Source organism: Oreochromis niloticus, linkage group LG5 (genome assembly GCF_001858045.2).
Source record: "Oreochromis niloticus isolate F11D_XX linkage group LG5, O_niloticus_UMD_NMBU, whole genome shotgun sequence".
Taxonomy (NCBI): domain Eukaryota; kingdom Metazoa; phylum Chordata; class Actinopteri; order Cichliformes; family Cichlidae; genus Oreochromis; species Oreochromis niloticus.
The window spans coordinates 18,818,346-18,842,449 of record NC_031970.2 but is presented as its reverse complement, the minus strand read 5'-3'; the positions used below and the strand labels follow the sequence as shown (position 1 = coordinate 18,842,449).

Sequence of the window (24,104 nt, the reverse complement as noted above, 5' to 3'; positions counted from 1 at the left end):
AAGGCTTAAGTCTAATTAATAGGATAAAGTGGACTATAACTTAATTTCTTTTCGTATCCGCGTTAAAGTCAGGCCTGACGTTTTGTGCGGTTATTAGAATAATGAATCGTTTCTTTTATGTAAACAAGTATCAATATGAAACCTTTACCACAATAATAAACATGTATATTTTTGTAGGGACACACAATGTGGCAGTTTCTGTCTGTACTGTATTACTGTATTACTCTGTATGTGATATGTTTGAGTTTTAGTCTAGTCACAGTCTGATTGGTTGTTTTTTCCGAATTCCATAGGCCTGCAGTATACAGTATTTCCAAAATATTGTATTATAATAATAATAATTGTATAACATTGTATAAAAACACACACACAGGACCTGCATTTACAGCATCGGTGCAAAGAAGAGAAATAAGAGAGGGCTATTATGTCGTTATGAAGGAATAATTCGAACACTATTTTTTTTTTTTTTACGTTTATCGTTTACTGATATATATTTATATATACATATATATATGCTTTCGTTTTGATTTCCTTTCTTCCCTCCCAGAGGAATCAATAAGGTTTTGTCTTGTCTTAACATGTCTTATGCCTTTTTGATGTTACCTCTTTATTATTACGTTATGCAGTATACACCTATAGTCTGTAGGATTATCAGGGTCATTATGTGAAAGGGTGATATCACAGTGGATAAATCTATGATTACATCATTTCCGAAGCTGACAAAATGCCCCTCGTGCCCAAACAACTCATAAAGGCCCAGACTTGAACAAGTGGAAATCTTTTGCAAATAAAACAAAGACTTACAGACACAGTTATAAGAGCAAGTGGCTCAAGCAAGTATGCACCTTTGAGCATTTCATACATTTGTCACATACTACATTAATGAAGTTGTTTTGCTCATGCGCCCCCTAGCGGGTTAATCCGTCCATTGTCCTTATTATCTTAGAATTAACTTGGTATCTTCATCCAAGTCCAAAGATATTTTAGTTCAGAAATAAGTGATGCAAACAGACCAAGTTCCTCATTAATTTTCCTTCTATTGGCTTATTATTTTTGCTACAAAGTAAGCCATTTAAAGTAACATATCTTAAATAAGTGTACTGCCAAATTTCATGTATTTCTAGAGTAGAAGAATGTCGTGCTTTATAAACTGCTATGAACACTGGTGTTAGATCTTTAGCAATTTATTTAATTAATGTATTCCATGATATACTTTATTTATTCCAAATGTTATTCAATAGCACATAACAAAATAGATGATGAAGTTGCTGCAATAGGCATAAGCTGCTGGGGATTCAGATGATGCACTGAATTTTCTTCTTCAGCCACCTTTTTCACTCACTATGCGTGGGGGGGGGGAACTTGAGGCAACAGCTGTTGTGATTTGGCGCTGTATAAATAAAACTGAATTAAATGTAAAAATACATAAATAAAGAAATAAATAAAAACGTAATAATAAGTGGCTAAAATGAATGAAATAATAATGATGATGATCACAAGAGAACAGAAAAAAATATTTAAATGAAATAAAATAATTAAATAAATAAAAAGAAAAATTATAAATAAACAATCACTGCATGTATAATATGTTATCAAGCACTATCACTAGAGTGCCTAGTTTGATGCAAGAGAGAACCCAGGCAAACACGGGAAGAACATGCAAACACACAGAAAGACCCCAGCCTGATGGTGGAATTGAACTCAGGACCTTCTTGCTGTAAAGCAACAGGGCTAGCCACCGTGCTGCCCGTATCATTTAGTCTTAATGTGTAATTAAGTTCGATTCAGTGTTATTTATATAGCGGCAAATCACAATTACTAAGGTGACAAAAATTATAGAATTCAAACATTTATTTGTTATTAATACATATATAACGCTTTTTTGTTTTTATGTCAGGCAGTACATAGTCAGCCATCCCAAACAGAAACACTTGGGGTCCTTCTACTTCACGTGTGCGTCTGCTGCTGTGGCATCGTGAGGAGGAATCATGCCGAAATCAAAGAGGGATAAGAAGAGTGAGTAAAGCATAGTACATTTTTTTCAAGTGTAAAAGCATATGGGCGTCGGTGAAGTGTTTTAAGTGATGTTGTATTTGTAAAACTTCTTTTTGACTAGTGAAAGCTACCAAAAGAGAGGCTAACTAAAGCTAGCGTTAGCTTAACTGCCTCAGCATGGTTGTACTCCTGGCTGCTCATTGATACATACACGTGTATACGCAAACTGCAGGCTGACATTTGTTCATCGTGAGTTTTCGCATTTTTCCCCCATTTTTTCCCTTCAGTTTCTTTAACTAAAACAGCCAAGAAGGGGCTGGAGTCAAAACAGAAGTTAATTCAGGAGGTGAGTGTTTTCAGTGCTGCAGTCACCATCTTTGTAACGTTGACGTGTTAAGTTCAGCTAGGCTAGGTCTGTTCCAAAACACCTGAAGTACCTAAACCTAATCTTTTTTCTTTAGTTGCGGGAATGTGTGGACACCTACAGAAACCTGTTCATATTCTCGGTGGCTAATATGAGGAATAACAAGCTGAAAGACATCCGGACAGCGTGGAAACACAGCAGGTAATTACATCTTAGGGTTCTGATTTCAAGGCTCAGTCCTAGTACTGCACTAAGGTACGTGTGAGTGCGTATTAAGGATTGGGTTGCACTTGGTTCTCTCGGTGACATTGCCACCTCTAGTCTTGTTGGAGCCCTTCGAGAAAGAAATAATTACATGGACAAGACCAATTCGTAAAATGTTGGGATGCTGTGTAAAATATAGAAGACATCTGTAAATCACCTAAACCCATATCCACAATAGAACTTAGAAAACGTATCAAATTTTTGAACTGAAAAAAGGTAAAAATCTAGCTTATTTTGCATTTGATAGCAGCAACATATGGACCCCCTGTTTTCCAGACTAAAGAACTTGTTATCAGAACTTGGGTAAAAACCTGGATCAGTGTCTACACATTTGGAAAGTACTAAAAGGTATATACAGGTTTTAGAGAAAGATATAATCCCATTCTCCCATCCATCCATGTTTCAGCAAGAAAATGCTAATGCATGTATTACAACAGCATGACTTCTAAGTAGAAGAGTCTGGGCGCTGAAGTAGACTGTGTAATATGTAGACCGATTAGCAACTGAAAGCATTTGGCATGAAAAATATGACAAACAATGTGTGAACATTAGATAGAAAACACTTAGAGATAGAAAACAGTGCATGTATGAACGTTTATTTGAATGATATGTGTTGTATAAAGCACTTTGAATGCTCAAAAAGGAGTCCATTTACCATGAAATTTGTAAAATTTCGCTTTATGTTTTCCCCTGTCTTCATTTTATTCGAGTGCAGTAGTGCGAGCAGGTATATGGCAAGTTCATAGAAGCGCTAAAAAATTCAGATTATGTGGGTTAATTTCCTCCAGATTGCATGTGTTCTTCTTTAGGTGTCGGTTTTCCACTGTGGTATAGTATGAGGCATCAGTTACAGTCTCTAACTACATTTTTTCCCTCATCTTAAGTTGCCTGTTAGTTGGCTTGATTATTTTAACAGAGCCAGTAAGTAGGATGCACGTCTGCAGTTACAGTCAAGTGGAGGTAAAATTACATTAAAGAGAAGAGGAGGAGAAATTGAATTAAAGGCATGAAACAGAGTTTAGAAATTTTCTATATGTTGGTCTTTTGTGTGTAGAAAAGATACTATTTTGGATGGTTTCTTGCTTATAACTCCTTTTTAAGTATGGAAATTAAAGTTTTTGGTAAAATAGTACAATTAATATACACGTTGACTTAGAGCTGGGCGATATAACGATATGTATTGCGAAATAACTTTTTCTCGATAGAAAAATTAAACTATTGTGATAGGCCTCATCTCTCTTGTCCTCTTAAAAAAAGAAAAGAAAAAAAGAACAGCCAATCCAAATTAAGTAGCGCAGAGCCGAACCAATCACAGCCACAGCGTCACGTCACATGACTTGTTATGTGCAGCACAAGTGTCAAGGCGCACATGTGTATTTGTTTGGGAAGCAGCTAGCCGGGCTGCCCAGGTAATGAAGGAAGTGAGTGTGCCGACTAGAGAAAAATCAACCGAGAGCGTGACCGAAGGTTACCGAAGAAAAAAACGATGATGGTTCCAATTCCGGAGAGATTGTCGAACGGAAGGGCCATAGAAGTTCTGTAGTGTGAAGGTATTTCGGCTATTTCAAGTCTGACAAAAAACAGAGTAGCGCGCACTGTAAATTGTGCCGAAAGCAAGTCTGGATATACAATAAAGCGGTGCATGCTCAATCTCTGACTGAAAGCGCTAATTCGTCATTCGGCTTTTGTCAGACTAAAGTAACTGTTAAAACTGTTTGAAAAGCTAAGCTATACAACAAGGAGAGATTAAGAATTTCCTTTTAGTTCTCAGTTTATTTGATATTGACAAAAGTTAGTCAATTTTGTCTGTTCTTCTGTAAAACCAACTAAGATTTATTTTTAGAATTAAAATTTTGTTTCTAAGTGGAATTGACAATTTAGTGGTCTGTTTTGTTTGTTTTATTTTGAAACTTAAACGCTTTAGCGGCTGCAGTTTTTGTAGTTTGCAATATTTGCCTTTATTTATCTGAAACTGAAGTCTCATGTTCCTTAAGTACATCTGCCCTGTTGAACTTATTATGGGAAATAAATATTTAAATTAAAACAAGCTGCTAATTATTTCACATTTTACTTGTGAGCAACGGCACATTTAAATCTTACAAATGTAGTTATTTGGCTTATATCGTGATATATATCGTTATCGCCTGAAATGAAAAAAACATATCGTGATATGAAAAAATCTTATATCGCCCAGCTCTACGTTGACTATAGGATAAGGAATATTACTGAATGGGTACAATAGGTGTGGATTTTTTTCTAGAAGAAAAGTAACCATATTATCTCATAGTTAAACATCTTGTCTATTGATTGTTATTGGTCAGTAATCAGCTTAAATATCAATCATTTTTAAGAAGTCAGCATCATTATGATTCATGTTTGTATTTATATGGGATACACTTGAATTCTATCTTGCAGCATGTTGATGTGAACCACCAAAGTTCGTAAGAATGTTAAACACGTATTTGGAAAGAGCCTATATTTATTCAACAGTGTAAATGATCTCATCTCTGTTCCACAGATTCTTCTTCGGCAAAAATAAAGTCATGATTGTTGCTTTGGGGAAAAGAGATACAGATGAATACAAAGATAATTTGCACAAGGTAAGCAAGATCTCAGACAAACTTGAAAAGTTACTGCTGTGGTTTACTGCTGTCACTGAATATGTTTATTCATTTTGATAATGTTCAGGTCGGCAAGCATCTGCGTGGAGAAGTGGGTGTACTATTCACAAATAAAACAAAGGAGGAAGTACAAGAGTAAGGCTATGCTAAATTCATCTTTGTTGCAGTGATCCTCCAATGTCTTCATTGAATCACTAAGCGATGTTCTTTACCCACAGATATTTCAGTCATTTCAAAGAGGTGGATTATGCTCGCGCAGGAAACCAGGCTCAGATGGATGTGACTCTGGATGAGGGACCCCTTGAACAGTTTACTCACTCAATGGAACCCCAACTGAGGCAATTAGGGCTTCCCACTGCTCTAAAGAAAGGTGAGATTAAAGGACTGTTCTTGTCACCCACTACAACACCGTGACTCAATGGATTTTAACTTTTTAAAATTGGTATTGAAGCAATGGAGGTCTGTGACTTGACAAATCACAATCTGTATATAAAAAATGGTTGTAGCTTCCAGGACTGAAAAGTGTAACCAATGTGGAAGTGGCTTAAACTGACATTCTTTATAATGATCAGCATGTGGCATCTGGTTTAAAAAAAAGACTGTACAGAAGTCCAAGTAAATCCTTCCCTGTACTACAGAGCTTTTACTGATGGGAAGTCACACAAAGGTGATTATCAGCTCAGTAAAGTTAGCCCAGAGTTTCCCCAATCAGTCCCCAAAAAAGGCAATGTTTGCAGCATATGATCACTTACAAACATGGACGGGTATTGTGACAGCAGACTGGCATACTTTACAAATGAAAAATAAAACATGTTAGATCAAAAAAGGTTCAAAAGCACTGTAGGAATATATCTGTGCGTTAGGTGGTGTGGTTAGCAAGATTGTAAAAGTGCTAAATAAAGTCTATTTATTTTCCCAGGAGGGGAAAAGTGGCAAAGACCTATCAGTACAACTGCCCTGTCATTAAACATGGCAAGCTCTGACTGTAATTACAGTTAAATTAAAGTGTTGCCTAAGTGGAAGTAGTTTTCCCCAGTGGTTTAGCTGCAACCCCAGTGGTTTGAAACAGGCTGTATGCATGCATAAAACAAATAAAATCGTACTTCAAACTAGTAAGTGGACTCATTTTTTCTGAAGTCAACGAGTTCAAGGTTTAGGATATTGCTGTATTAATAATTGTAGAAAATGTCAAATTACTTGCCTGTATAAAACTGTTAGTAGAAAGCAGGAGAGAAAAAATGGATGAATAAAGTTGCTCCTAGGAATTTTTTTTGGACCTTCATGGAAGGACAGACTTGATATTTGCATCTGTGCTATATTCTAGAGTACTGATTGGTCACTGGTTTTGTGTGTTGATCTCTTATCTTAAACATGATCTGCTACAAAGCAGGTTAGGGCTGATGTTACCATGGCGATCTACCATAGTAAGACATGAACAACCTTTGTAATGTAAAAACTGAAAGTTGGCTTAATAAGCCCCAAGTCGTTTTTCCGTAGTACAGGTGACTTTATAGCCTCTGTCAAATGATGTTCAGCTTGTAAATAAGATGCATGTATGGTGAAAAAGGACAATGAAACAGAATAGGGCAGACCAAACCTGTGACTGACAAGTGGCCATTGCGTGAGCGTGCTGTGTCAGTCAGTCATTTGTTTGTTAGTTCCACCCCTCACATCTTATTTCAATGCTGAAAGATGACAACAGCAGGTTGAGGCTTCACTATAACTGGGAGATGTATTGTAGCTACAGTCTAGACAGTATATACAGTCTATGTAAGCATGTAAGCTGCTTCAAATCAGGTCCGAGTCGGTATTAGTGTGTTCATGAAATGTGTGAATTCACTGCTTTAAATATAAAACCAACTTCTTTTATCTTGTGCTACAGGAGTGGTAACACTGCTGAAGGACTATGAAGTTTGTAAAGAGGGGGACACGCTCACTCCAGAGCAGGCTCGTATTCTGGTGAGTTCTTCATTTTACTTGATGTTGACTGTCACACACTAAATGTATTTCAGTTGACTGAGGGTTGTTTTTTGTCCACAGAAACTCTTTGGTATTGAGATGGCAGAATTCAAGGTGCAGATCAAATGTATGTGGAACTCAGAAACGGGCGAGTTTGAGAACTTTGCTGGCGAGGAAGAGTCTATGCAAGATGAGGAAGATGATAATGATGATGAAGATGATGCAGAATGAAACTTCTGCAAGGCAGGAGAATTTTTAAAAAAAATCCTGCTTTCAAAAGCAGGCGGACATTTAATTTAGCTTTCATCCTGACAGCCAGTGTTGCACTCTGTAGTCTTTCTGGTCTTTTTATACCTACAAAACATGAACTTCTGTCCTTCATCTTGAATTTTAGTTTTGGACAATGTGGACTGTATTCAAAGGATTAAATCGTTTGGGATGTCATTGTTCTGCCAAGTTCCCTCAGCACAATAAGGGACTGATATTGTGTAGAATTCCCTTTCCTTTCACTGTTCATGTTAAACCAACACTCATGAATAATATACACGTTTTGTTGATGTGACAAATTTAATCCAGAGTCTTCAGAAAGTTATTTTTCCATGAAAGAGTGTTAATGTTTTTTTTTAAATATAGACATGACAATGAAGTGCTCTTTGATTAAAAATGCAAAAGGTGTACTGATCTATTCAAAGGATAGAAAATGTACATTTCAGGGGAGAATTCAAAAAGCCTAATTAAGTGTAATTTGGAAAAACATTTTTCTGTAAAATTAAATGATCAAGAAGGTCCTAATCTGAAGTAGTTTGGACACTCGTGGGCTACGAGATTCCAGACTTCTTTGAAGGCATCGACCACTCTCTGATCCAGAGGACCCTCTTCCGCAGCAGCCATATTTTGCTGAAGCTGCTCCATGCTCGACATGTCAATAATGACTCCATCTCCAAGATCACCCTGGACACACGAGTTGGAGAAAACGACACTGCTATGGCAAGGGGGTTATGAGATTATAGCTCGTAGTAAGGTTATGAGCAGCTGTAGCTGACAATTTAATATAAATACTCAAAACAGGAATTGCACAGCTGGAGTCTTAATTTATTAAGATTTTTATATGTGGAGGATTTGTTACAATTTAAAAATAGGAACAAAATCTTGGTCAGTAGAGAATATGTAGTTTACATGCAGCATCTCCTATTCACTTGGTATTTTGTGGTATTTTTTTTCTAAAAGAATCCATTTCAAATATTACAAACCTGCAGACAATATGAAAAACACTCGTGTTTTGTTCTACCTCCAGTAGGGGCATTTCCACCGCACTAAAACATAATTACAGTAATTTAAAAACTAGTTAAAATCTTTCAGTGAAAAACCTCAAAGGCTGTGTAACTACTGACTCTTGGGATAGTTTTCAGAAAATAAGAGACTTCATTTCAGGCTTACTGGTACACCACAAAGCAGTGTTTCAGTGGTAACTCAAAGTTCTTAATTTTCAGGTTTCCAATACTAGCAATTTCAAATGTTCCGTTTTTTACTTTAACCATAGGGCTAATCTTTACCTGGTAAATACATAAATTACCATGAGCATAACATTTTTTGTCACTGCAGCTGTCCATGTGGGTATCTTAAGCTGAGAGTGATGATACATCCAGCGCATAGCAGCAGAAGTCAGCGAGGGTTTCTCTGACCCGTACGCTGTTTCCAAAGCCTGCAGAACCACCTCTATGGCCTGGAAATGACTTTTCTTCCAGTATCTTCCACAGAACAGGAGCACAATCAAGGTTATGGTTAACAAAAATCTCATTCAACAACATAAAACAATTTGTTGGTAAATATTTCAACAGCAGTCAGCTGATCTTCACCTGTCTCTGTATGCTGCAGCCCAGCTGTGGCCAAAGAATCGTCCTGCAGGCTGGGAGCCATCTTTATCTTCATAGTGATACTTCCCTGTCAGAAGGCCACCTGGCAGAGGAGGACTAATGTCAGAACTCAGTACAGTATGTACTTAATGCTGTCACTCACCCAGGACACATTTTAGCTCACAGGTAATGTTAACAAGGCAAAAAATACTAACTAAAGCAGGGGTTGGCAACCTTTCTGATGATGAGTGCCATCTAAAATTTCCTCAGAAGTCAATGTGCCATATGATTGCATTAGCAATAAATTTAATAACGCTCTATATGAACAGTTACACACTATATATAACAACTTTATAGAATTATATTTGTTATCAGCTATTTTTAAACAAAAAAAAAAAATACACTTTTTATCCATAACACCAAATGAACTGTACAACATAAAATGCAAATGTTATTTATGGTCTCCTCACAACAATGATAAGAAAAATAAACTGGTCCAATATGGCATGTTTGTTGATACAGTGATACACATGTTAATGTGATCTCTGGTCTCCCACTCAGAGACACAGGTGTCAGAGTGTCCAGCATTCAGACGGCTACCTGAGGACACTCTTCATGTGAGAGAAAATCTGCTCACACAGATATGTAGAGCCAAATACTGTCAATAATGCCTCTGCAATGTTCTGAAGACAGTTAAACTTGTCAGGTAGTGATGTCCAGCAGGTGAAAGTGCAAGCTCCATGAACACGCACAGCTATGGATTCCAGCTGCGTTCGTAGTTCTGCAAACTTTGACCCCCACGGAGTCGAGCTTTTCAGTTCAATCGGCTGCATTTCGATGTCACATTAACTGGCATTAACTCAGCCAGTTAATGCGAGACAAATCCAGCTGCTCATTAAAGCTTTCTGGCTTGATCAGAAAAGAAAACATTGGTCCATACACCTGAAAGTCCCGAAAACGCATTGTGAATTCTGTCTCGAGTCTACGGATGTATCCATGTATTTACGTGGTGCTGATGCTGCGCTGAGCGGACAGCTCCTGAAGCATTTGAAGTGTTGGAATGTCGAAATTTCAACATCGTTTGAAAAAACTGCCAGCTAGCAACGTCCCTCTCACCGGTAGGCTAAGTTATTTTTAGCCAATTACAAGTTGAATCTGCTAGTTCGGGTTGTTAGCTAAGATGTAGCTAAGAATGTAGCTTGCGTTCTCGGCAAGTCCATACTCCCGTGGGTTCTCGGCAAGTACGGACTCGCAATTTGTACAATTGGAACACCAGCGTACGTGATGATGTCAAAGGTCCGTAGTTTTTACAGCCGTCCCTCTTAATTTAACTTTGAGAATTGAGAAAGGGCCCGAGTTTGATTGATGACCTTTGACTTGACCTTTTGACCTTTCCGGAAGTACTCCGGAAGTGAGAAGCGTGACTAACCGAATCCAGAGGGGTGTCCAAATTCATAGGCTGCATCCTCCTGAGGACCTATCCTTCGCGGTCTACGTGGGCCAGGTCCCCAGAAGGTCGGGTAGGCTGGAAGTAAACGGCTGTGAAATTGGACGGTCTAGCCTTCAGATTTGCGTCACCGCTGTCTCGGTGGAGTTTAATAAACTCAGCCGTCTTCTCCTTGCTATCTAAAATATAACAGGACACTGGTGTAAATTCTAGACCATCTCACGCTTCTGTTTAATCAGTTTTCTGTTTGACATTTATTCAGCTATGTGAAAACCCCGGGGGAACCCACCCGAGGGATTAATAAAGTTATTTTATCTAATCTAATCTAATAACTTTAATCTCAGCCAAACCGATTTACTCACAAACAAATAAAACACTGAAAAAAGCCAAACAATAAAATTTTTAAGTTATCTAAGTGACTTTTAAATCACGTTTAACCTGAGTAGCAAAAGACCGCGATGATCTGAAAATGATGTGCCGGGAGTTTGCCGTTCTCGACGTCTCTAGTGAACCTCGAGCTCCCGGCTAGCTACCGAGCTGGTGGGTAACAGACGTCTCCGAAAACGTCGGAGCGCTTTTGCAAATATCTGATGTCTTGATAAACTGAGCAGATATTTGAAGTTTACACAGCTACATTCTTGCCTGAAAATATGTTAAAAGTTTATTTTGTGACCCAGAAAGAGTAAAAACAATAATATTAAAACTGAGTAGCGGCCGCCATTGTTGGAAACTGGAATTGGCTGGGCCGCGCTATGAATTCTGGGATATGGTGGGCGATGAAGCATACACCTGACCCATCCTTCGAATTCGGGGAAAAGGAGGACGCATTTGTCGGCTGCATTCGGAGGAGTCTACGAATTTGGACAGCCTTCATCCCGTCGCTGTTACGTAATCGGCCTACAAATGCGGCCTCCGGAGGATGCAGCCCATAGCTGTGTCCCAAAACCTTGGCTGCATCCTCCGGAGGCCGCATTTGAAGGCTGATTACGTCACAGCCAGGCGACGAAGGCTGTCCCAATTCGTCGACTCCTTCAAATGCGGCCGACAAATGCGTCCTTCATTTCCCCGAATTTGAAGGACGGGTCGGGTGTGTCCTTCGTGGCCCACCATATCCCAGAATTCATAGGTCGTGTCCAAATTCATGGGCTGCATCCTCCTGAGGCCGCATTTGTAGACCGATTACGTCACAGCGACGCGCCGAAGGCTGTCCAAGTTCGTAAACTCCTCCGAATGCAGCCGACAAATGCGTCCTCCTTTTCCCCGAATTTGAAGGATGGGTCGGGTGTGTCCTTCGTGGCCCACCATATCCCAGAATTCATAGCGCGGCCCAGCCAAACTCTAGTTTCCGGCAATGGCAGCCGGTACTAAGTTTTAAAATTACTCTTATTAATTTTTCTGGGTCACAAAATAAACTTTTAACATATTTTCAGGCGAGAATGTGGGTGTGTAAACTTCAAATATCTGCTCGGTTTATCAAGATATCGCATATTTGCAAAAGTGCTTCGACGTTTTCGGAGACGTCTGTTACCCCACCAGCTCAATAGCTAGCCGGCCCAGAATTAATTGCACAGAACTTCATTCACGTAACGATGGCGGCACAAAAAGATCAACCGGGAGACGAATACACTTTTAAATGTAAGTATATGAAAATCTGGTGGTACAAAAGTTAAATTTTTATAGCGGTTATGTTGTTAGGGTTGTGAATTTGCATAGACTTGTAATATTTATTTAAACGATCTTCATAAAAAGTGTCCGTAAACTAGCTTGTATGGTGGGTCCCGCGGTTTTTCATTGCCGCTTACATTTTTCCCAATCAACTTCTTTGTGATATGTTTATAGGGACCAAAGAGCAAACGGCAGACTTCATTAAAACTAGAGGAGAAAACAATCACCTCTTCACCGGGGTAAAAAATTCAGCGACTGTGGGATGGAGGTACACGAATAAATCAATTTACACATCATATTAATCTGAGTACGGTTTCAATAACCCTCATTCTGTACAGAACCTGTGATGTCCAGACGATATTGCTCTTGTGTTCTGCTGTGGAAACTTTTGGATTTAGGGATTATCATAGTTGTTATGGTTTTCTCTCTTATTTTTTTGTGTGCGATCAGGACTATTCTCGAGAAGATGGGCCTGCAAGGGAAAGTCACCCCCTTGCAGGCCAAAAAGAAGTGGGACAACTTAAAGAAAAGATACAAAGTATGTGTGTTGTCAAGAAGATATTTTTTAAGAATGAAATTTAATAAATGTACATTTACTAAACGTTGTATTGTTTATATTTGTCTGTCATTTCTGATTTCCTCTGCCTTTAGGATTGCAAGTGTCCAGGGTCAGGACAGGGAGTCAGTGGGAAGCCCACTGCTGCTACTTGGCCCTGGTTTGGCCTCATGGATGAGGTGATGGGACAGAGGCCTTCCATTAGGTCCCCTGTCCTTATTTCCTTTCTCCCTGAGGACACTCCAGGGCCAAGTACAGCAGTGGGTGACCAAAGCGAGAGGGAAGAGGAGACAGATGAGGAAGGAGGTCAGCCAGCAACAACGGGAAGGAAGAGGAGAAGGGATAGGGGGGGGATGAGCTCCTTGAGCTCATCAAAGAGGACATGCAGTACCAAAGGGAGGCTGAGGAGAGGAGAGAACAGGAGAGCAGGGACAGGATGGACAGACTTTTTTCTATATTGGAAAGATTAGTTCCTAAATAAGTTAAAAATATATTCAAATAATGTTCTTACTTTGTTCTATTTGTTATGTCATTCTAAAAGTTTTTGATTAATGAAAATTAGTTCCCAAATTGGTTGTGCCTTCAGATATTCTTTTTTTGAAAACATTTCTTACTTTTTTCTGTGTTATTTTAAAAGTTTTTCATTATGAATAAATTGATGAAAACAAATTTCACTGAACTCATTTTATTTACAGTTGTTTTTAACATGTATGAACATAATCAAACTTTGAAGAGTTTTAAATTGATATTTAAAGGTAAATAACAATAAAACAAGAATATTTCTAAAACATGAATTTTAGTCAGAGAAGGAAAAAATATATACAAATATATACAAATATTTACAATTTTTCACACAGGATTAACCAAAGTGACCTGTTCCTGGACTGTTTTTTTTAATATACTTTGAAAGATCACACACAGAAAATCTCTGGCAGCGTTGCTGGATTTGCCGAAGGTAGATCAGACATGGATGGGGTGCTGCGACTGTGACCCGTGGTTTGTCTTTTCTGGTCGGAAAGTGGAGAATCGCACAGGGTGGTCTGCAAAGAGAGTTTTAGGATGCTTCCTCCCCTTGTCCACTGCATCGTCCATCCACGGGTTTGCAGGGCTGACTCAATCGACGGCTGCCACACCACTAAGAGGTTTTTCAGAAATATGCAAACCAGAGAAAGTGGATTCACTACTAGTATAATACTCGTGACTCTGTAGCAGACAACAGTTTGAAAAAGTGGTATTAAAAAAGATGCTTAGATAAATGTTTACTTGCCTGTTAACAGTAGTCATGGTCTGGTGGTACCTCCTCCAGGGCAGACACCTCTGCAGACAGCTGATCCCGCCACAGAGCACCACTGACTGCCTCCAATCCAGCCTCCCCCTCATCATCCTCTGCTCCATCTCCCTCAGGTTCATCCTCAGGAGCCACAATGTCGCCAGCACTGAGGCAAATGTTGTGGAGGACGGCACATGCTGTTATTACCTGTAGTGATATACATACACACATTATTCTTTCACATATATACACACACACACACACACACACACAATTATATACAATTAATTTGACATTGGGTGGTCACTTACATGAGGTACAAAGGTGTGGTGCACCTCCAGCGCTTGCAGGAAGATGGCCCTGAACCTGTTCTTCATCATCCCAAAACCATGCTCTATTATGGAGCGTGCCCTGGAATGATGGCTGTTGAAGCGCTGGGCTCCCACACCTTGGACTGGCCTCTTGTAGGGTGTGATGAGGGGGAGTGGACGCTGGAGGCATGGGTACCCTTCATCTGCGAGGATGAAATGCCCTGGAGGAGGGTAGACTGACTGACTGTACAGTGGGCTGTGGCGGAGCACCCTGGAATCATGCACCGGCCCAGGCAGCCCACGTATGTGTCGATGAAGCGGCCCCGATGGTCACAAACAGCCTGCAAGATGATGGATGGAAACAGTTTTCTGTTCCTATAGCACTGACCATCAGGGCCACTTGGCAGCCGTCGATTGCACCCACCGCTTTCATAAAGGCTCTGTGGCGTGCCAGCCCTGCAAACCCACGGGACACTACCTCCAGGTCCTCTGGGGTTGTTGGGAGGTGGATGACCTGGTAGCGAATGGCCAACACCTCTTTTGTGACTCGGTGGACGATGTAGTGGACAGTAGAACGAGGCATCCCAAACACTCTTGAGACCACCCTGTAGGATGCTCCACTTGCCAACCAGAAAAGAAACACCAGGATCTCAATTGTGGCACTCCATCCATGCCGCCGATCCTGGTTCAGGAGATTTAGCAACACTGCCAGAGACTCCCTGCTTAGCCGAAAATCAGGCCTTGGATCCTCCTGGCTAAAAAAACGGTCCAGGACTGGTACACTTTGGTTAATCCTGCAGTACAATGGCCTTGTCTGGTTAAGGAAAAGGTGGAGAACAGCATAAACAGTTTTAACAGAAAGGTATGACTTCATTTATTTTATGACATCAAAGCATTATTCTGATTGCTAAGCTTGAGTAAAATAGATAACACTGAGAAATAACATTTTATACATTTCATCTGTGTAGCTAAGCTTTTTTGTGAACTCAAAAATAACCCTGTTTTCAGCTTTCTGACAATTTTACTGCAATTTTATGTACACAAATAAGTAACAGGATCATATGAATAATTGAAAATAAATTTAAACTTAGAGAAGAACATTTTCTAAGAGATTTTGTTCATATATTTTGAATGACCGCCGTCATTCAGTCACTGAAATTATCCATAAAACTAGCTAAGTAAATGCGTCTAGATTAATAGTTTTACCTGGATATGATTTTCTCTGATGAGCCTGGAGTACAAAACATGCCGGCGATGACGATGGCGACACAGTTTTTTTTTAGCTCGTCGATAATTAAAAATGTACATAAAAAACGGAGCAATATTTCGGGGTCCATTTTCGCTTTTCGCGCTGTGGCACTGACGACCGGAAATACTCTGAATTAAGGGCGGGAGTAGATCGAGAAGGCTAGACCGTCCAATTTCACAGCTGTTTACTTCCGGCCTACCCGACCTCCTGAGGACCCGGCCCACGTAGACCGTGAAGGCCGGGTCCTCAGGAGGATGCAGCCCATGAATTTGGACACGACCATAGCGCTGCCCAGCCAAATTTCAGCTGCCAGCAATGGCGGCCGCTACTAAGTTTTAAAATTAGTCTTATTAATCTTTCTGGGTCACAAAATAAACTTTTAACATATTTTCAGGCGAGAAAGTAGCTGTGTAAATTTCAAATATCTGCTTGGTTTATCAAGACATCGCATATTTGCAAGTGCAATATTATTATTATTATTAAACTCCACCGAGACAGCGGTGACGCAAATCCGAAGGCTAGACCGTCCCATTTCACAGCCTCGCACTTCCGGCCTTCTCGGTCTTCGAAGGTTGTTGTTTGCAGTGTTTTGTGTTGTTTCACTTTAAATTTGTTTAAAAGGAAAAAGCTGAAAATTTAAATAGTTCAAAGTTGAAATGTAAATAGTTGGTTTTCGTATTTTATAATTTATTTATTACATTTTATGTGGAGTGAATAAATAAAAGTATATTTACGGTGGCCCCTAGAGACAAAGCAGTACAAACTCCTTAGCACGTACAAACTCCGAAGTAGTGATGGTAAATTTGATTCTTTTTACTGAATTGAGTTTTAATGAGTCACTCACCAAAGTGAATCGGGTTTTTTGAGTCATTTGATCCACTGAGTCAGTTGACCAGAGAGTGCAAAAAATGTACATTTTCACTCAAACTTAATTTGTTTCTCTTTTCATGTATATCCTACTGCTAAGATGAGTGATTCTAAAAGAAAACAACTATTTTATAGAGCAAAAAAGAGTAAAAAAAAATGTCTAAAGGGAACATTTATTTTGTTTATTTTATTTTATTAGTATTTTCCTTAAATGTGTCAAATATATATTTTCTCATCTAAATGTCCACTGAGCTGTGAGCCAGGGGGCGGTAATGCGCCTTAACATTGGTTGCCAACCAAGAAGAAGCTGTGAGCCAGCAGGGAGGGGGTGAGTGAGTGAGTGAGTGAGTGATTCGTTCGCTCTATGATTCAGCACAGGAGGGAGGGGGTGAGCGAGTCCTGAGTGATTCGCTTACGCTTACGATTCAGCACAGGAGGGAGAGGGTGAGCGAGCCCTGAGTGATTCGCTTACACTTACGATTCAGCACAGGAGGGAGGGGGTGAGCGAGCCCTGAGTGATTCGCTTACCCTACGTTTCAGCACAGGAAGGGAGGGGGTGAGTAGGTCAAATGACCTGTTAGCATGTTAGCAGAGCGATGCTACTGTGAACTGAGGAGCTATTGTCTTGATGTGAGCTTCTACTCAGGGTTTTTTCTTCCAGTTCAGAGCAGAAATTTTTTTGTTAAGATACTGGATGTTGTGTTTTTCTCCACGATTTTAATTATAAGCTAGATATATTGCTGCTAACAGCAACAGGGATGAGTCAGTGAGTCAGTTGGGCTTGTGAATCATGATTCATGAGTCAGTAAAGTGATTCTCGAGTATTGAACGATTCATTCATGATTCGCGCATCACCACTCCGAAGCACAAACATATACAACATATACTCATACTACCACACACCAAATCCAGTCGTTGGTACTTCCTGGCTTGTGTAGCCACTAGGATCCTGGAGCACTTCTGTTGTGTTTTGGAGTTTGTACATGTTCTGGAGCTTTCACATGCTTTGGAATTTGTACATGTTTTGGAGTTTGTGCGTGTTTTGGAGTTTGTACGTGCTTCGGAGTTTTTACATGGTTTGGAGTTTGTACGTCTCTAGGGGCCACCGTACATTCTCACTAAAGTTCAACGTACAACACTCTGTGGTTATTCAGATAGAAAAAATAATCTAAACATTTAAATATTTTAGTCTTATTTTATTTTAGCTTAAAAATAGAGTATACTTTATTTAAACAAGGCCTGGTGCCCCTAAATTGCAAAATGAAAGGTATAATTTGTGGTACTATGTTGGTCTTAAGTAAAACTAAGGTGTAACACTGAATTGATTGACAATTTATACTTTATACTTTAAAAGACACTCAAATGAAGTGGGGACATTTTTGTCCCCGGAGGACCACAGGTGTGATTATGTGCTGCCATTTAAAAATTTTAAATGCTTCAAAAAGAACATTCTAACTAAAGTTCAACATACAACACTCTGTGGTTATTCGGATAGTCAAAATAATCTAAACATTTAAATATTTTATTGTCTTGTTTTATTTTAGCTGTCTTGTTTTATTTTAGCTGAAAAATAGCGTATACGTTATTTAAACAAGGTCTGGTGCCCCTAAATTGTAAAATGTAGGTAGGGTAAATTTTGTTGTAATGTGTTGGTCTTAAGTAAAACTAAAATGTAACACTGATGTGATTGACAATTTATACTTTACAAAACACTCAAATGAAGTGGGGACATTTTTGTCCCTTGAGAATCACAGGTGTGACTATGTGCTGCCATTTAAAAATTTTAAATGCTTCAAAAAAAAAACAACACATTCTCATTGAAGTTCAACAACAACACTCAGTGGTTATTCGGATAGTCAAAATAATCTAAACATTCAAATATTTTATTGTCTTGTTTAATTTTAGCTGAAAAATAGAGTATACTTTATTTAAACAAGTTCTGATGTAGGGTAGGTAAATTTTGTTGTAATGTGTTTGTCTTAAGTAAAACTAAGGTGTAACACTGATGTGATTGACAATTTATACTTTAAAAACCACTCAAATGAAGTGGGGACATTTTTGTCCCTTGAGGACCACAGGTGTGACTATGTACTGCCATTTAAAAATTTTAAATGCTTCAAAAAAACATTCTCACTAAAGTTCAACATACAACACTCTGTGGTTATTCGGATAGTCAAAATAATCTAAACATTTAAATATTTTATTGTCTTGTTTTATTTTAGCTGAAAAATAGCGTATACATTATTTAAACAAGGTCTGGTGCCCCTAAATTGTAAAATGTAGGTTAAATTTTGTTGTAATATGTTGGTCTTAAGTAAAACTAAAGTGTAACACTGATGTGATTGACAATTTATACTTTACAAAACACTCAAATGAAGTGGGGACATTTTTGTCCCTTGAGAATCACAGGTGTGACTATGTGCTGCCATTTAAAAATTTTAAATGCTTCAAAAAAAACATTCTCACTAAAGTTCAACATACAACACTCTGTGGTTATTCGGATAGTCAAAATAATCTAAACACTTAAATATTTTATTGTCTTGTTTTATTTTAGCTGAAAAATAGCGTATACTTTATTTAAACAAGTTCTGATGCCCCTAAATTGTAAAATGTAGGGTAAATTTTGTTGTAATGTGTTTGTCTTAAGTAAAACTAAGGTGTAACACTGATGTGATTGACAATTTATACTTTAAAAACCACTCAAATGAAGTGGGGACATTTTTGTCCCCTGAGGACCACAGGTGTATGGAAATCGGGAGGACATTATGAGGGTTCAACATCTAACAGTCACCTGGAGAACAAGTTAAAAATTGCAGGTTTTGTCCAAGACTCAAAATATATTTAAAACACAGTGGCATACATCGCAAGTCCTCACTTTTGAGAAGCAAATATTGCTAATCCATCAAATATTGTTGTTGCACATAAACAAAGTTCACTTCTTGAAAGCTGGTGTATCTATTGCTAATTAAAAAAAGAAAACACCTTTTCTAACTGTGGCAGTCTTCTGGCATTTTTTTTAGCCACCTTAGGCTGTCTAGGGTTTACCTGATGAAAAGGTGAAAAATAATAATAATTAGATAATTATAGTTGTGGTCAACTGCAACTGATAAATAAAGGCTATCTCTCATCTCAAAATACTTTATTGATCTCCGTGGGGAAATTCTTCTCTGCATTTAAGTGGGCCGTGAAGCAGTGAGCAGCCCCGGGGAGCAGTGTGTAAGGACGGTAACTTGCTCAAGGATACCTCAGGGTAGCCGCTCAGTGGATTGGAACCCCCGCCTTTCTTGTCATGGGGCCACCACGCTACCTACTGAGTTACCAATTCATGAGAATTTGCATAATGATGATGGAACTCAAAAGGTCCTTTTTTTACTATAAAACACACTATGCAAGAGTGATAACTATTGTCTTAATGTACCCATGCTTTCTTCAAACAACTTAAATTGCTTGTTTTAACTGTATCACAACAATACATAAATGTGGTGTTAAAGACCACCCAAGATCTTTACCTGGTGAGGTGAGTAGGCGTGACTTCCTGCAGTGGTAAGCAATTTCCTGTTCCCAGTGCTCTGATAGGCTCTGAAAGGTTCCAACCTTTGTAATGCCAGTACAGTATATCTTTATGTTGTGGTCACATGACAGCACAGCATTGTCTCTGCATTTTCTACCCACAGTTTGAATTAAATAAGAAATAACACGTGTATTTATTCAACTTACAGACAATGAAAAAACAAACAGAAAGAAGAGTGTAAAATTTAAACTCTTTAATTGATGTTAACTTTTTTTCAGTTATTAAAAAGAAAACCTAAACAGACAAACCCCTCTGAGCAAGCACTAGGCAACAGTGGGGAAGAAAAACTCCCTTTTAAGAGGAAGAAACTTCCAGCAGAACCAGGCTCAGTGATGGGACAGCAATCTGCCGCGACTGGTGAATGGGTTCCGAAAAGTAACTTCATCAATTAAAAAGAGCCATTACAATTTTAAAACTAGCCAATTTAAAGTCTACAATTTGTTTTCTACAAACTTTTTCATACGATTTAAGGCTATTGATATTTGCTACTAGGTAGCAAATGAGAGTTCAGAATGTTAACTTCAGTTTTCCTACTATTACTTTTATCAACATTAGTGACACACATTCTTAAATTACCCACGTTATGTATTGCGATGTGACATAAGCCTATTTTCTCTGGGGCGTCTAATTTTGTGCTAGTGCCAGGAGTGTCCTGGCGTTTTTTCCTGGAGCTAGCGTCACATTCAGGAGCTGGTGCTGTTTTCTTTGGGGCCTCTGTTTTCGTGCTAGTGCCAGGGGCGTCTTGGCATTTTTTCTTGGAGCTAGCGTCACCCCTGACATTTTCTGGATTATCCTTAGATGTTTTACTGCCCATTGTAAAAAGATTAGTGTATTTGTTTGCTGATAATTTGTTCTCTCTTTGTTAAAACTGGCTTTCAAAAATCCATTGTAACAGAGGGGTATATAAGACCTCGGTCTTAACTTAAATCCTTTTAAGTCTGTGAAGTCCTTGATGTCTTTGAACTTAGCTCCGCTCCCTTCGAGTAAAAACGGAAGAGTTGCTAGATAAATATAGATATATATATAGTTATAGATATATTCCGTACCTCTTTGAGATTTATAACCTGCAAAGGGACTGCTGGCCCCTGTCCCTTTTCAATTTTTTTCAAGGGTTCCATCTAAATGTGACAGAGAAGGACATTTATTGTAAAAATAGATAACTGTATCGTACTTTAACTCGTACATGGTTAAGATTTGGCTCTCCATGCTGTAAATCCCAAATGAACCATCCTCTTTCTTTTGTCATTCTCTGATTTTCAGTTATTTGATTTTTGTTTTGCAAGTGCCTGAAAAAAAAACCTATTGCTAGGTGTATTGACTTTAACTTGGGACAGTAAAAATGAAACATTTAAAACCTTAAGCTACATCTAAATGTGTTAGTAGTAAATAAATGTGGGGAAACTTACAGCTGTGACCCATCCCTTCACTGTCACGTAAATCATCTGGGATTGGTCGATGTTGGTCAGTGAGATCAAGGTGATGGGTGGCCCCAGAAGTACCCTTGCCTCATCCTCCAGCTGCTGACTGACCTGGATGGGCGCGCTGACATAGATTGCTGTGTCCTTACTGGAAAGCAATGATCTTGTGCTTCCAAATTTGCTCATTCCAAATTTTCTAATTGTGTACGTTTTACCCGCTTTAATTTGGGAGGCCAAGCTTTGAAATATGACAAATCTAAACAGATTGGTCCCGTCACATACTGCTGCGAGGGTGTATTATTATGGACAGCTTTGGGCCTTGCATGTCTATCAGAGAAATGCCAATCACTTACTTTTGAGGTTACTTTAAGACACATTACTTTCACAGTTGGGATGGCAGCCTCCTGTACGGCTCACCGGTATTACGATAGGGTTTTGATGAAGCCATTCTGAAATTACACACAGACACACACACACACAAAGAGTTTCATGAGACATGTCCGTTCAGTCAAATAGGACAAACAAAAACCTGATGTTTTATATATTTCCCTTGAACCTGTGAATTGAAATTATCTTGATGTTTGTGTAGGCCCTCAGTCATCTTACGCGTGTTAGTCTTAAGAACTTGAAAGAAGGCGAGGTTTCAATAAGTTAAAGAAGTCCAATCACATTCTTTTAAGCTCTTAAGACGTCTTGCTTGATATTACACATTCCGTGCAGTAGGAGGCGCCACGTATCTTTAACTCTGGATTCATGCATGCCAGGAACAGATTAAGTGCTGCTAGGGCAGGCCGATATGGCCAAAAGTATTTATCACGATATAGATTTGAAAATTTGTGATAACCATATGACTTAGTGATGCGCGAATCATGAATCGTTCAATACTCGAGAATCACTTTACTGACTCATGAATCATGATTCACAAGCCCAACTGACTCACTGACTCATCCCTGTTGCTGTTAGCAGCAATATATCTAGCTTATAATTAAAATTGTGGAGAAAAACACAACATCCAGTATCTTAACAAAAACATTTCTGCTCTGAACTGGAAGAAAAAGCCCTGAGTAGAAGCTCACATCAAGACAATAGCTCCTCGGTTCACAGTAGCATCGCTCTGCTAACATGCTAACAGCACATTTGAGCTACTCACCCCCTCCTTTCCTGTGCTGAATCGTAGGGTAAGCAAATCACTCAGGACTCGCTCACCCCCTCCCTCCTGTGCTGAATCATAGAGTGAACGAATCACTCACTCACTCACCCCCTCCCTCCTGTGCTGAATCATAGAGTGAGCGAATCACTCAGGACTCACTAACCCCCTCCCTCCTGTGCTGAATTGTAAGCGTAAGCCAGGGGTGTCAAACTCAATTGCACAGGGGGCCAAAACTCAAGGCACACTTTAGGTCGCGGGCCAAGCAAGATAAACATTTATTGAACACACTAAAACAATGTTTTTTAAACATAAATATGAATAAAAACAGACAGGAATATTACTCCAGATTAAATAAACTTTAAAAAAAATAAACTTTAACTTTAAATATTTTGCTCTTCATAAAAATATATCCTGTCAAAATTATGCAAGTTAGAAATATGAACATGCTGCCAAAACCCCCAGAAAAAATAAATGAAAGCATACACAAGGTTGGAGCCGCATGTAGACGGAGCTGGGCATTGCTTCAGAAATGGAACTAATAAACTGTGCGGGCCATTCAGTGTGGTACTTTCCCTTGAGTGTATCATTACACTGCAGCTCCATCTGAATCTGCACAGGTGCAGTTCAGCAAAGTCCGCTGACTTGGTGCAACATTACTTGGCAACAGGGAAAGTGAGGCAAGTTGCACTGGTGCATTTGTGACAGCTTCACTTGAAATGCCTTCACCGCATCATACATGCCATGTCCATGAACTGACAGGTTTCCTTGCTGAGCTCAAAAACTCTATTGAGAATTTTTATCCCAACTCAGCCAACGGACTTCTGTATGATATGGAATGTCGGCAAACTCTGAATCTATTTCCAACATAAAAGACTGAAATTGACGGTGATTTAAACTTAGCTCAGATAAAATTTAGGGTTTGCGTTACGGTGATCATTACATGCTCGATTTTTAGGACTTCACCACACAGCCTTTCCTGGTGTATGATGCAGTGATATGCTGATAACTGACCGGTACAGTTCTCCTCCTGCATCTTTACTCGCATCCTGCTGACTAGTCCGCTTTTTTCACCGCACAACACCGGCGCTCCATCTGTTATAAGTCCAACAAGTTTGTCCCAGGGCAGTTTCATGTTGGTTACACTTTGACATACGTTTTAAAAAATGACTTTTCCTGTCGTTGTCCCGTGCATTGATTTAATGTTCAATATTTCCTCTCCACAGATGAAGATGGCCAGCTGTGCAATGTCCATCATGTCTATACTTTCATCCACAGCAAGAGAGTAGGCAATAAAGTTGTTGCTTCTTTCACCCAACTGTGTTCTTAAATCAGTGGCCATCTCACAAACCCGATCAGCAATCGTATTTGTCCTCAGGCTCACATTTGCCAAAATCTGCGTTTTGTCTGGACACAAGACGTCGCACACCTTCATCATGCAGCTCTTCAGAGTGCCGGGCTGATTTGGCTATCTCCTCTGCTACAATAAAGCTTGCTTTCACAACAGCTTCACTTTGTGATTTTGTTCTGGTGAAAAAAGTCTGCTG

The 24,104-nt window shown here is 39.2% G+C and overlaps 3 protein-coding genes and 1 long non-coding RNA gene across 6 annotated transcripts; 2 read left to right on the top strand and 2 right to left on the bottom strand.

Annotated features, from left to right (window-relative positions):
* Positions 1 to 1,897: 1,897 nt before the first annotated feature.
* mrto4 (MRT4 homolog, ribosome maturation factor) lies at positions 1,898 to 7,795 on the top strand. Its single transcript, XM_003454535.4, has 8 exons — positions 1,898 to 2,016; positions 2,283 to 2,341; positions 2,457 to 2,560; positions 5,142 to 5,223; positions 5,312 to 5,379; positions 5,463 to 5,614; positions 7,127 to 7,203; positions 7,285 to 7,795. The coding sequence occupies exons 1-8, from the start codon at positions 1,989 to 1,991 to the stop codon at positions 7,432 to 7,434; spliced, it is 720 nt and encodes a 239-aa protein (XP_003454583.1). The 5' UTR covers positions 1,898 to 1,988; the 3' UTR covers positions 7,435 to 7,795.
* LOC102076130 (aflatoxin B1 aldehyde reductase member 2) lies at positions 7,592 to 23,952 on the bottom strand. Its single transcript, XM_013277062.3, has 8 exons — positions 23,572 to 23,952; positions 21,764 to 21,859; positions 21,399 to 21,521; positions 21,039 to 21,110; positions 19,931 to 20,015; positions 9,060 to 9,159; positions 8,777 to 8,951; positions 7,592 to 8,154 (listed from the first exon to the last, which is right to left on the bottom strand). Exons 2-8 carry the CDS (start codon positions 21,785 to 21,787, stop codon positions 7,981 to 7,983), a joined length of 753 nt encoding a protein of 250 aa, XP_013132516.1. The 5' UTR covers positions 21,788 to 21,859; positions 23,572 to 23,952; the 3' UTR covers positions 7,592 to 7,980.
* On the top strand, positions 9,764 to 13,341 carry LOC102075886 (uncharacterized). Of its 2 annotated transcripts, none has more exons than XM_005459007.3 (4): positions 9,764 to 10,174; positions 12,343 to 12,436; positions 12,619 to 12,706; positions 12,820 to 13,341. In XM_005459007.3, the coding sequence occupies exons 1-4, from the start codon at positions 10,117 to 10,119 to the stop codon at positions 13,192 to 13,194; spliced, it is 615 nt and encodes a 204-aa protein (XP_005459064.1). In that variant the 5' UTR covers positions 9,764 to 10,116; the 3' UTR covers positions 13,195 to 13,341. The 2 variants fall into 2 exon arrangements, with proteins under 2 accessions (XP_005459064.1, XP_005459065.1); XM_005459008.3 differs by lacking the exon at positions 9,764 to 10,174 and adding an exon at positions 11,911 to 12,138.
* LOC112846909 (uncharacterized) lies at positions 13,394 to 15,809 on the bottom strand. 2 transcript variants are annotated; one of them, XR_003220126.1, is made up of 3 exons: positions 15,512 to 15,809; positions 14,306 to 15,119; positions 13,394 to 14,201 (listed from the first exon to the last, which is right to left on the bottom strand). It is a non-coding gene; the product is annotated as an uncharacterized LOC112846909 (long non-coding RNA). The 2 variants fall into 2 exon arrangements; XR_003220125.1 differs by having other exon boundaries at positions 14,306 to 15,792.
* Positions 23,953 to 24,104: the final 152 nt, after the last annotated feature.

Excerpts from the sequence above, each read along its gene's own strand:
- mrto4 (XM_003454535.4), top strand. The coding sequence starts at position 1,989 with ATGCCGAAATCAAAGAGGGATAAGAAGA. Across the intron at positions 2,017-2,282 it reads ATCAAAGAGGGATAAGAAGA|TTTCTTTAACTAAAACAGCC; the intron begins GTGAGTAAAGCA and ends TTTTCCCTTCAG. Across the intron at positions 5,224-5,311 it reads ACAAAGATAATTTGCACAAG|GTCGGCAAGCATCTGCGTGG; the intron begins GTAAGCAAGATC and ends GATAATGTTCAG.
- LOC102075886 (XM_005459007.3), top strand. The coding sequence starts at position 10,117 with ATGTCGAAATTTCAACATCGTTTGAAAAAACTGCCAGCTAGCAACGTC. Across the intron at positions 12,437-12,618 it reads TCAGCGACTGTGGGATGGAG|GACTATTCTCGAGAAGATGG; the intron begins GTACACGAATAA and ends GTGTGCGATCAG. Across the intron at positions 12,707-12,819 it reads ACTTAAAGAAAAGATACAAA|GATTGCAAGTGTCCAGGGTC; the intron begins GTATGTGTGTTG and ends CTCTGCCTTTAG.
- LOC102076130 (XM_013277062.3), bottom strand. The coding sequence starts at position 21,787 with ATGTGTCTTAAAGTAACCTCAAAA. Across the intron at positions 20,016-21,038 it reads AGGTTATAAATCTCAAAGAG|GTTGGAACCTTTCAGAGCCT; the intron begins GTACGGAATATA and ends GGCATTACAAAG. Across the intron at positions 8,155-8,776 it reads CAAAAAATGTTATGCTCATG|GGTGATCTTGGAGATGGAGT; the intron begins GTAATTTATGTA and ends TCGTGTGTCCAG.